Source organism: Lipotes vexillifer, unplaced genomic scaffold (genome assembly GCF_000442215.2).
Source record: "Lipotes vexillifer unplaced genomic scaffold, Lipotes_vexillifer_v1.1 scaffold489, whole genome shotgun sequence".
NCBI lineage: Eukaryota > Metazoa > Chordata > Mammalia > Artiodactyla > Lipotidae > Lipotes > Lipotes vexillifer.
In genome coordinates this window covers 1,086,458-1,099,542 of record NW_006790533.1, presented here as the reverse complement: position 1 = coordinate 1,099,542, position 13,085 = coordinate 1,086,458, and the positions used below count along the sequence as shown (strand labels likewise).

General features: G+C 34.9%; 1 protein-coding gene across 1 annotated transcript in view; it reads right to left on the bottom strand.

Annotated features, from left to right (window-relative positions):
* DGKB (diacylglycerol kinase beta) overlaps positions 1-13,085 on the bottom strand; it is a 254,154-nt gene that overhangs the window by 36,249 nt on the left and 204,820 nt on the right. The window contains exon 14 of the mRNA XM_007463785.1: positions 8,133-8,249. Coding sequence (XP_007463847.1) covers positions 8,133-8,249 — 117 coding nt within the window. The remainder of the gene's footprint in view (positions 1-8,132; positions 8,250-13,085) is intronic.

The window sequence follows — 13,085 nt, the reverse complement described above, 5'->3', positions numbered from 1 at the left end:
AAAAAAAAAAAAAAAAAAAAAAAAAAAAAAAAAAAAATAGAATCTAAATAAGATGGTTCGAGGCCACTTTCGGTCAGAGTCTCCATCTATACAATGTTTCCTCCATGCTTTCTTTTCCTGCTTGAGAAGAGATGCCAGTTAATCCAGTCTATTTGCTAAACAGGAATCTTATTAAATTGACTGTGTCCCTATATGCCATGTACTGCTTTCATCACTATACATTCTCGATTTAACCAAAAAAAGTGCCTGTCTTAGTGGAGCTTATATTCTGGTGGAGAAACAGACAAGAAACAAACAAATAGGGACTTCCCTAGTAGTCCAGTGGTTAAGAATCCACCTTCCAATGCAGGGGACACGGGTTCAACCCCTGGTCAGGGAACTATGATCCCACATGCTGCGGGGAAGCCCATGCGCCACAACTAGAGAGAAGCCCGTGCTGCAGGGAAAGACCCCACGTGCTACAGAGAAGATCCCACAGGCTGCAACTAAAACCCGACGCGGCCAAAAAAATAAATAAATAAATATTTTTAAAAAAGAGAAACAAACAAATAAATATACATTTAGTAGTTAAAAGTATCACCAGAAATAAAGCAGGTAAGGTGCTAGCACTTCATCGGTTGGGGGCAGAAACTGTTTTTGATAGAGTGGCAAAGGAGAACACTTGTATTTTACTTGAATTCAATGTTAGGAGGTAAGCTGTTTTAAATAAGAGTATTCCTATTCATTGTATACCTGTGTAACTCCCACCTAAACATAGTTTGATAAAACAATATTTTAATAACAAAAATATGCAACCAATGCAGTCCTCTAAATAATAAGTTGAAAACTTTTAGATCAATTTACTTTTTGAAAGTAGAGTCAAAGTGTCCTTCATTGCTCTAGTATTTTTCCCTTAGAAAGTACCTGAAATATTTAATGAGAAGACTAAAAACAACCATTTTACCATATCAGGTTCTTCCTTTTGTTTAAACAATATAAGTTAAAATACCCTACCAACATATTTTCCTCCAATTCTTGTGAAATGCCATTTTTCTAATGAGTACAGGCACTGGGAAATTGTTGAAATCTTCACACTACATGAGAAGGTTGAGTAAAATAGTCTCAATTCTTATACTCTTACCCAACTTGTTCCCATTACAATCTATTCTTTCTGACTCTGTTTTACTTCCTCTTGTAAAGAGGACACATAGGTTTTATTCCTGATTTGTCTCTCATTCAGTTGGGAGATGAGATGGACAAGCTGGATCTGTAATAACTCCTCAGCTCTTCTCCCCTGAACTCCATGTGCTCAATCAGCTACTGGACAGAAAGTACCTACTAGCTTAAGACACTGTGCTATAAACTTGCAATGTGACTTCCCCCTCCCCCCTCCCCCCATTAAAAGAAACACAAAACACACCTCTGACTACTAGTATTCAGTTTCCTTTACTTCTCATTTTATTACAAAATCAGATAGAACTCCTAAAGTTTTCACATGCAAAAAGTAAGACTAACAAATGTGGATTTTAGTTGATTTTTGCATTTAATTTGAATTGTTATTCCTTTTTTTTTTTTTTTTTTTTCTTGCGTTATGCGGGCCTCTCACTGTCGTGGCCTCTCCCATTTGCGGAGCACAGGCTCCGGACGCGCAGGCTCAGTGGCCATGGCTCACGGGCCCAGCCGCTCCGCGGCATGTGGGATCTTCCCGAAACGGGGCACGAACCCGCGTCTCCTGCATCGGCAGGCGGACTCTCAAGCACTGCGCCACCAGGGAAGCCCTTATTCCTTATTTTTAAAGAGAGGGGAGATTCTCAAAGTAAATAAAATATTTTAGCAAAACATAACATCTGAATCCAAATACTAATTAGGATGATCGTCCCAAAATTCAATATTCAGCTTACCATTACATGAGATTACATTAAGTTCATTTGGGCAAATTTTCATACTCATTTGAAAATATATTTTGGAATAGCTTTCAGAAATATTTATTAATTGAAATGTTTAAAGGCATAATTATGATTTATCAAATAAAGGACAGTACCATGCTACAGAAAATTGTGTTCTGAGGAAACACTATTACAAACAAATAAAGATCCCGGTAGACTATATTATAGTCTGTAGAGGACCTGAAAATATAAAAACCTAGATGTCATTTTTAGGGGTGAGTAGATGGATAATTAGATCAAATGGATTAGAAAAATAGGAGAGAATCTAGATAAAGAATTTAGGATAACAGTGATACTCTACAAGTGATAAAAGTCAAGAACCCCAAATGGAAGTACAGGAAATAATAAAATCAAATTAGCCAACTTTTCCTCACATATCCCCTTAACATAAATTATGCTTGTAACATAAGACTGTATAAAAATTAAAAATTGGAAACTTTAGATATTTATTTGTAAGTTATCAGGGACTGTGGAACACTGCCCCTTTGACAATGATTCTAACAGATTAAAACACCTGACATAATGTAACCTCCATTTAAGGAGTAGTATGTGATTCAATATCAAACCCACTAAAACTCTGGTTTTAGGGGATCATTTAATGGTGGTATTTATGCAAGAAATGTCAAGGTTTCAGGCAAATTGGCATCTTTTTCAATGCTCATTCAAAAAGCTTTTAAATTCTGCTAAACTTTGGTACTATAAAAAGAAGGTCAATCTAGCAGAGTAACTTTAGGTGCCAGGAGACCAAAGGCAGCGTTTTTTAGATTTGAGAGCCAAAGACCTACAGTACTGCATAGCCATTTTCAAATCTACAAGTTAAAAATAAACAACTTCTGTGTTCACTAATAGTCCTGAAATAAGAAGCAGCATCTTAGTGGCCGAGACTGCAATTTGTCACTTAATTCTCGTATTTCTCTTCATCCTTAGTAAAAGAACCCTGAGTTTTAGGATTGTCTACATATGAGGACATTCTCTTATGTAAACATAGCACGACCACCAAAATAGAGAACTTAACACGATTCTGGACTAGCTTCTTTTGTTATAAAAGCCATTATTGAGACAACTGGTGAAACCTGAATGGGATCTAAGGATTAGATAGCACTAATGTATCAATTTTATATTGAAGTTCACTAATTCTCTTTTGAACTATATCTAATATAGTCTTTAACAGGACAAATTTTGGTTTTTTACTTTCATACAATAATTCTGAAATAAGATATAAAACTCAGTTATTTTGGAAAGTGATGTACTGTCATCCTAAAATGTCATATGCATTTTGTTATAGATTTTAGTGGGATGGGAAGCAGTTAGACAAAAACACAAGTATTTTAAAAATTCTGTTAGCCTAAAACTATTTGATCTTGGAAGTAAATATTTTTATAGCACTTGAAGTAATTTCAAGTGGAACAGTATATAAAACAGATGAAAAGCAAATTACTATGTCTGAAGTGTGAAAGAACCCTGAACCTGTTCTCAGCTTCCCATCACCCCACTCTTGTGCTTGAGGCATCTCTACAGAGTCCTGGGCTTCTCAAAACAGTTTTTTAAAAAAACATCGGGGGCTTCCCTGGTGGTGCAGTGCTTGAGAGTCCGCCTGCCAATGCAGGGGATACAGGTTCATGCCCCGGTCCGGGAAGATCCCACATGCCATGGAGTGGCTAGGCCCGTGAGCCATGGCCGCTGAGCCTGCGCGTCCGGAGCCTGTGCCCCGCAATGGGAGAGGCCACAACAGTGAGAGGCCCGCGTACCGCAAAAACAAAAAAAAAACAAAAAAAAAACAAAAAACACCCATCGGGATAGGGTAATACAGTATAACAAAGAAAATACTGACGGTGGGAGAAAGTGTTCAGGAATATTTTACAGCATGTGTGGTACCTGAAATCTTGCAGAAGGGTTATAAATTAGGTGTGAAGGACACTGCAAGAGCACACAGAATGGATTCTCCTCTATAAAGAATAGAGCTAATCACGTGAGATTGTATTTACTAACATAAAGGGGCAGTTTCAATCATATAGAGTAAACATTGAAGAATAGGACTTTAGGGCCAGACTGGTTTGGGATCCCAGTTCAACCATTCCTTTCTACAGATATGCTCTCCCTTAGTGCCATCAATACGCCTTTCACTCCCAAATTCATAACCATCCTCACCCCTGAATTCTAGATTCACATATCTGTCTGCCTGCTCGACATTTCCATTTGGATATCTAACAGCATCAGAAATTTCGCTCCAAACTTTATTCATCCAGATCCTTTTCCATCTCAGTCAATGGCAACTTCATCATTTCAGTTCCATGGGCCAAAGTTCTTGGCGATGTCCCTACTCTTCACTTCTTAATGAGGCCTAATCCCACTATCTGACTTAAAATTATAGACAACTCCAACTCTCAGCCCTGACACATCTTATCTTACTCAGTTCCATTTTTTTCATTCCATTTATAACCTAGCACATTATATGGATGGAGAAATGGACTCATTTTAGAGGTTGTTATATACTCAAAGGATAGAATAGTAATTCTGGACTTAGAGAGGGAGTTAAAATGACAGTGAAGAGCTGATTATAAGAATCAACAGGCCTGAGGACTCCAAGTGGGCATACACACACATATCATCAAAGAAAAGGAGTTAATTTTATACACACTCTATACATTTCTGTATAGTGCATATATGTATGTTTACAGTATTAGGAAATATAAGGATGAGATATTACAAATAATAAAGACAGTAGGGATAGAGAAAAGCAGTTGTGGTGGGGAAAACACTAGTTCAGTTTTAGATATTTCAGTATAAAAGTTCCCCTTTATATCTTTTGCTACGAGTATTACAAACTAGACATTTTGGTTTGCAAGTGATGCTTATGCTTGGAAACTTTTTTCAAAGAATAATTAGGAACAAGGTAACGTCGGCTTAATACAGTTTAAACAACAGTTCTGTTTTTTTACTTATTTGTTCACATGTGGATAATCATCTGTATTTTCACATCTATTGCCACGTTAAGGAACTGTAGTTTCAATGACATTTGATCATATGTATTAAGTGTAAACCTATGGTATGAGTGATGACAAAGACGGAGTACCTAACCACCTCTATTTGAAGTCCCCTAGGACTGGGGTTAATTAATGAGACTCATCCTAAGGTTATACATGATCTATTACTTCCTCTAATTAGAAATAATAATCCTGATCATTATGCTGGTTAGCTGGAAAGAAGTAAGATGAATGTGCTTAACTATGATTAATAGTCTTTAAGTAGTGTAGATCTCTTCTGTCACTGAGTTATATGCAAACCTGGGCTGCAACTCAATGCTTTTTTATGATATATATAATTTTTAAAACTTGCAGAAAAAATTAATCTTCTGTAAGATCTTTTTACCTTTTATGATAAAGAATAAGCATTTTATTATTTTAAAATTGATTACCACAACAAAAATTACTTACTTTTCCATTTTGTATGAAATGGCTATCCAATAATTTTATTCTCTTACCTTTTAAATATTTTCTCCCAAATTATGTGAATACCTATGTGCATCATATTTTTGTCCATTCTGCTGAGGTGAAACAGACCACTGCATGTGATTATATACCAATTTTTTTTAAAGTAAAAAAATTTTAATGATCATGATTACAGTATTTACTTACTGCTGTTTTATAAGGGCTGATGTCTTCCCTTTGCTAACTGACAACTTTACCTGACACTTTTATATGTCAAAGAAAGCTATGAAAAGTTACTATCTGGTTAGAGAAATGAAACACATCCACAGAGAAAGTTAATCACCTATTGTTTTTGATGTGACTAATTTAGTTGTAATAAGATTGAAAATTTTGGATCCTTTTTGAATAAAAAAGAAAACACAACTTATATTGCTATGTTAGTTTAAAGTCTTTAGAACACTCTGAATGCACCATTTAATTTTGGTTCTGATGTCTGAGTAAAGTCAGATGTAACTATACAAATCTTAGGAAACTGAGACTAAAGCAGTTATAATTCTAGTGCATTCATGCTTTTTATTTCAAACTTTGCAATAATGTAATAGTACATGGAAGAGCAAGGTGGTCAGAAATATAGCATTTCTGGACCTTTTAAAAGTTGTTAACCAAGGAGACAGGGATTTTAGGAGTAAAACACACAAACTCTGAGTCACATGGTCCTCATTCACACCTCACTAACTGTGAGGCCCTAGGAATAATTTGACTTCAGAACATCAATGTGCTCATTTTTAAAGTGGTAATAATAATATTTATCATATGTTGGAGAGTTAAGAATTCATAATTATCTCATATGTTCATTGAGAGGTGTCACTTAATACACATAAAATATCATCACAATGCCTAGCATATACTGTTTAACAAATGATGCGTGTTTCCCTTCCATGTTGAGAAGTATGTGCCTAGCCATATGTAAAATATACTTGAATGTAAAAATTAGGTTTCCCTTTTGTCATTTTCATTGCAGGAACCCAGAGCGACTAAATATTTAAACATCGATATTGTCAACTGACTTACTAAAACTACAAATGTTGATTATTTTCCACTAAAAATTTCACAGGATCACTTAACAAACTAAAAGCTTTTGCTATCAAAACTATGAATAGATTTCATATTTGGGGCTTTCAATGAGATCACTTAACACCCAAGTATGCCTTTCAAAAGGTGTGGACGCTGATTTTCTCTTTCGATAATTAACTTCTATACTCTCTAACCAATGTAAAAAAATTTATTGTTCCCAATTTCCTCTTTTTACATTTGAGTTTAATAATTCATGAACAATATTCTACTCTCAATGTGTTTTATTATGTCAAAACAAAGCAGTAAACTGGTTATCAATATTTAAGCAATAATTATTAAATTTTCAATGAGATATTCAAAACAATGAAGAAGCAAGCATTTAGGCAACTACTGTGTGCTCTCAACTATGCTTGTAAATTAAGAAATATAAAAGACATAATAATCCACAGAATCACAGATAAAATAATAAATGAAAAAAAGACATAAAATCATGTATATTGAACACAACTATGTGACATAATATATCTTTGTGCAGTAAGAGGTTGGTAAATTTTCTTGGAGAACATGAAACTTGAAGCCTATTCTTAAGGAAGGGAATTAAAATTTGGAAGAGAGAAACGTATAGGTAGGAAAACAAAACAAAAGAACTTAATCCATAGATTAAGCCAAATTCTTTGATTGTGTTCATGTTTGACTGAGAAACAGAGGCAAAAAATTACAATAGATTCAATCTGTAGGATGTCTTAAAATACAGATGGAAAGAAATGTTACTTTTGATGTCAGAGACCCTAGGGGTAATTTAGAGGTTTTTAAAGTACTCAAAGCATGATTTTGAGCTACCTGTGTTAATTTAAACTAGAAATATACATGGAGTTTCAATTTCAACTTAAAATATTGGAAGATATGGATAAATTATAATAGATTTTTAAAAATAAACTTTCTTTTTTTAAAAATTAATTTATTTATGGCTGTGTTGGGTCTTCGTTGCTGCGCGCGGGCTTTCTCCAGCTGTGGTGAGCAGGGACTACTCTTTGTTGTGGAGCATGGGCTCTAGGTGTGTGGACTTCAGTAGTTGTGGCACTCGGGCTCACTAGTTGTGGCTCGCGGGCTCTAGAGCACAGGCCCAGTAGTTGTGGCACATGGGTTTAGTTGCTCCAAGGCATGTGGGATATTCCCGGACCAGGGCTCGAACCCATATCCCCTGCATTGGCAGGTGGATTCTTAACCACTGTGCCACCAGGGAAGCCCAGATTCTTTATTTTTATTATTGATTTAGAAAAAAATTCCACACAAGTAGAGTTCATTTTATTATTTTCTGAAGACATTTTGTGAGTCAAAATCACTTCCAAATAGATATAATAATATGTGCAGAGAACGTATACTTAGAAATAAATAATGCATATGTATATAATAAAGGTGTATATTTAGTAATAATTTGCCAAAAATTCAGATTGACAAAAGATCTCTTACCAAGTTGAGTTTAAATGGAGATAACATCATAAATGATTAATTCAATCAGAATGTCACTCTGTCAATCAACTATAAAACTGACATCTTGATAAATTAATAAAAATGTTTCTGAAATTGTCAACTGAACAAATTTGCACATTAAATAAACGTGTTGATAGCTGGACATATGCCCTTCTAAGAGCATGGAAGTAACAAATAAGAAAGCTACAAACATTTGGATTAAAAAAAATCATACCTGTAGGCCTTGTCCATCCACAGTAACGGAGTTGGCTCTTTGCATTTTGTTCTTGTCAATCACTTTATTTGGCTGCTGGGAACCACCCTTTTCCTTTTTCACTGTTGCTTGTCTTTCCTGTAAGGTAAAAATCTTTTATAAAAATACTGAATTGTTTCACTACAATGGGCAACATAGAGAAGAATTTCATGGCTACAAACTTGGGCGCAGGTTCCAAATTTGGGGTTTCTAGTGAATAATATGAAACCTAATGTTTTCTACTGGTTCAAAATATATGATAGATGTATGATCAAAATATCAGTTAAAGAAAGGATGTGAAAGAAAACCAAACTGTATTATCCCTAGGTACCCAATTATGACTCTGTTAAAAGTTATTAAAGAACACTAAAGCTAATCATTTTCAAAAACAAGGGTGCAGATAATAATACAGGATTGTAATGTAAAGGATTTGGTACTGAGCACTGAAAATAATGCTTATAAATACATGCAATATTGAAAATGAATACATGATGGACCCTTAAGCTACTATTGATTATCAAGAATGGCACATAACTTAAAACACATATTCCATCCCAGCTAATTGCTACCTTCACCATAATAGAAAAATATTTTATAGTGGTCTTCTTCCTGTTTCTATTTCCTCTCTTTTGACTCTTTTCAACACAACCCAATAAACTTTTATCACCATTAATCCATTAACTCAGCTTTTATTAAAATCACCAATGACCTGCTCATTTGCGCCTCACCTGTTGGTCAGTCTTCACCTTCTCAATTTTTAAGCAGTGTTTGACAGAATTGACATCTACCCTCTAGAAAACATGCCTCAACTGGGTTCCGGGCCACTTCTTTCTCTTAGCTCTCCTCTTACTTGACTAACTGCTCCCTCAGTCTTTTTTGTTGATTTCTCCTCCAGCTTTATAATCTGTAACATTTAACACTTGACCTCTCCCTTGGACCGCTCATCTCCACAATCTATACTCCCTCCCTAGGTAACTTCATTTAAAACCAAGGCTTTCAATTTCACTTTGATAATGAAGACTTGCCTACCCACCTTAAAAATAAATCCCAAACTGGACGATTATTCACCACATGCATCATCACATGGTTTAAGTACTTGTTATTTGCCTTAATTATCATAGACATCACCTTAATGGACGAATCAGCTTCCATCTTTTGTCTCCCTACAGTCAATTTTCTATATAACAGCCACATTTATCCCTTTTTACTCCATTCCAGCTACAACTACCTCACCTTTGTTTCTTGATCACAACATTTGTGCTCTTAAAACAGGGATCTTGCAACCACTCTGAACTCTGCTGGACTGTTCTTGCTCCTGGTCAAATATAAGACAGGCTACTCTATTCCTCTGTGTGTGTGTGTGTGTGTGTGTGCGCGCGCGCACTGTTTCACATCAGATACTAGATCAGTGCCTGATAAAATCCCCATAAATGAATGCGAAAATAAATTAATCTTAACACTAAAAAAATCAAAAAATTTAAAGTGCCTGAAATATTGTGTTGAGAAGGACTCCTGGGGCATATCTAGGTTTGTTGTGAAAAACTGTCCTGATCAATTAGTAATGTCTGCCATGTGTGCTTAAAAGTTTGAGTGCCACGTATTTCCTATCACTTATTCAGATATATATACATTTCTGTTCCTATATTTACATGTATCTTGTCGATTACTTTTCAATTACTGTAATTTAGGAAAATATTTTAAGTGGAAATATTTTAAAAGTAAAGCTCTTTTTAAATATATTAGGGCCAGATGGAACAGAAAACGTCTCAGACCAAAATAAATGCTAATCAGTGTAGTCCTTTTATAGTCCTTGCAATTTCATGGTGCAAAAATACTGAATATATTTTTTGTGTGGCTGAAAATGGATGGTGTAATAGGATTCCTGAAATTCAAATTCTTTGGAAAATGATGTAGTTTCATATAAGCATAATTTCTGGCAAAAATATTGATATTTTAAAAAATAGATCATTTTTTCTAAGCTTGCAAATAACATTTTGTCCATAGATAGTTAAGGGTATAATGCATAAATGAGTGAATTATAGGATGAGGTTTGGAATCAGACATCCCAAGTGGAATCCTATCTCTGCTACTTAAATACTATGTAGACTTAGAGAACGTACTCTTATTCAAAATGAAGTTAGTAATACCTATTTCTCAAAGTTGTGTATGGCTTGACAGAAAATGTATAAAGTTCTAATATTGTGACTATATTAGTGTATGTGCTCAATAAATGAAAGTTATTGTGAATTATGTAAAATAGGTATGGTTCTTCCATTAGGGTGCTCATTAATGTCACCATTATGCAAAATGCTTGTTATATTTCCAAATACATATATATGAAAAAATCCACTAGTTACAACAGGCATATGTTTAAATAAGTAAAGCTCAATGTTTGTATTAGAAAATCCATAGCAGCTTGTGCTGAGTGCAAGCATGTAACACTGTTGGTGGGTATGGGAATAATTTTTTCCTGGGTTCTAGCATGTAGGTAAATAAAACATGGGAACAATGTTCTATAAAAAACTGCATTGTGAAAGTTATAACTTATCTTATATGTCTTATATTCTGCCATGTAATCCAACAATTGTTATTTAGTATTTAATTCCTAAATGCTTAGGTCATAAGAACTAAATAAAATTTAAGTTCTTACGTTATAAGAACTAAAATAAAATTTTAGTCACATTGGAACTTGGTATTTGTGACCAGACTATTTATAAATGTAATTCTGGAAATTTAAGACATGTAAGTATATGTCTGTAAAGAGTTACCAAATTGTCTATTAATATTATTTTATTCTTAGCTATGCATATAGCTAGGGAGAATCCTGTGTGGTGAGAATCTCCAGCTAACAGATAGCAGTTGATTAAGTGGTTTCATGTCTCTCCAGGGAGTCATCCCTCTGAGTAAATTGTGGATTAAACTAAACTAATGCTTTCTAGTAGCAACTGTAGCAACTGAAATATAAAAAGAAATTTTAAAACTCTAAATTGTGTTTTCAATTGATAAGATTTTCTTTTTGAAATCTAGACTGATAAGTGGTATATAACAAGTTAATAAAAAAATCTTCAGTCTACCCATTGGCAGGTGAATTTTATTATATAATCTGGATAATAGTAAAACTTATATTTGTTTAAACACACACACACACACATACACACACACACACACACAATCAAAAAAAGCAAGTGGTTTCTTTGAGGGAAATATGCTCAGTGGGTAGAATTTGTGGAATTAATCAAGGCTGACAATTTAAAAACAGGAGAGACTCATAATCATTTAATTTTTCCCATGGTTTTCTTTTTATTATACTCATTTGTTTTATGTTTATTTCCAAATTGTATGGAAGTCTCTCTGAGCTATTCACTGTATTCTACTTAAGCAGCATAAGCTAACAGGAGGGTAGTTGGATACTTTTTCCTATTTCCACTAAGAAAATCTTTACTTCTTTCCTCTTTTATATGAGGGACAGGAAGGGTGAAGTAATTGCATCTTTGAAAAATCTGATGTTCACAAAAACTTCACTGGCCTCTTCTGGGGGTTAATTCACCCTGACTGACCGAGTTCTATGATGATATTTAAGAAAGTTACTTCCTATGTTGAAGTTACTGAAAAGTTTCAGGAAGAGCTCACCAGCATTATTCTGCACCTTTATTCAGGATAAAATTGCTCTCTAATAATAGGGGGCAGTGCTTATCACTTCACCGTCAGTTCTTTTTTTTTTTTTTTTTTTTAAAGTTTTTGGGCTCTAAATCACAAAATAAATTACTTTCTTATAATTAAGGCAAATTTTATTCTGCTAGATAAATTATCCCAAATATAAAGAGTGGGCTTCCCTGGTGACGCAGTGGTTGAGAGACCGCCTGCTGATGCAGGGGACATGGGTTCGTGCCCTGGTCCGGGAAGATCCCACATGCCGCGGAGCGGCTGGGCCCGTGAGCCATGGCCACTGAGCCTGCGCGTCCGGAGCCTGTGCTCCCCAATGGGAGAGGCCCGTGTACCGCAAAAAATAAAAAATAAAGAGTTGGAAAATGATTGCTTTAATCAATAGAAATTATTCAAACACTGAAAAGGGTTACTCTAACAAAAAAATCATGAAAGAATATAGAACATATAACAACAAAATATAAAATACAGTTATTGATATTTCAGCATTTTCAAATATCAACCATTTGTGTCTGCTATGCAGACATTTAAAATATAGAATTCAATGTTTTGTGATCCTTAGACTGTACAAGTAGAGCAACAGATCTTAACTGGGGAATATATTGTATTAGAATTCCAAAAGAATAATCATCATAATGAACAGAGAAGAAAAGCTGAAAGGCCATTCATAGAAAACAGAAAGATGAAATAAATGAAATAAAAAGATGTCACTTTAAATATGTGCTCTAAAATAAGTCTTTTTCTATATCATGCTGATTCTCAGAAGTAGAGTATTTGTAAGTTGTTGAAAACTGCTTTCACAAAAGCGATGCTTACCACAATACTTAAGCCTGCTGTTATCGATCACTCACAAACGACAAGCAGCAAGTGATGATTACCTCAAGCACAGGGTTTTCTTCTTTTTGTCCAACCTCAGCATGAGAGACAGGCAGGAGCAAAGCACCTCTATTGGTACAAAGCCGCACAGGGTGGGGGTAGGTGGTGCTTGGCTGCCAAGAGCATCCTTTACTGGAACCCTGGAACTTGCTTTCTCTGCTACTGCACTGCTTGCCCGAATGGAGACTTAGTCCATTCAGCCACTGAATCTAGGCCCCTAGAATTTCCCAGGAACCCTAGAATTTTAACCTGAGGAACATATGGATATTCACAATATAAAAGATCTTCCTGAAGCAGGAGTGTTACCATGTTCATCTGGGCTTATACAAGTTATGAGCTCCAAGAAACCAACTTAATGACAGCTGCACCTTTAATTATCGTAAACTTGGGATTTGA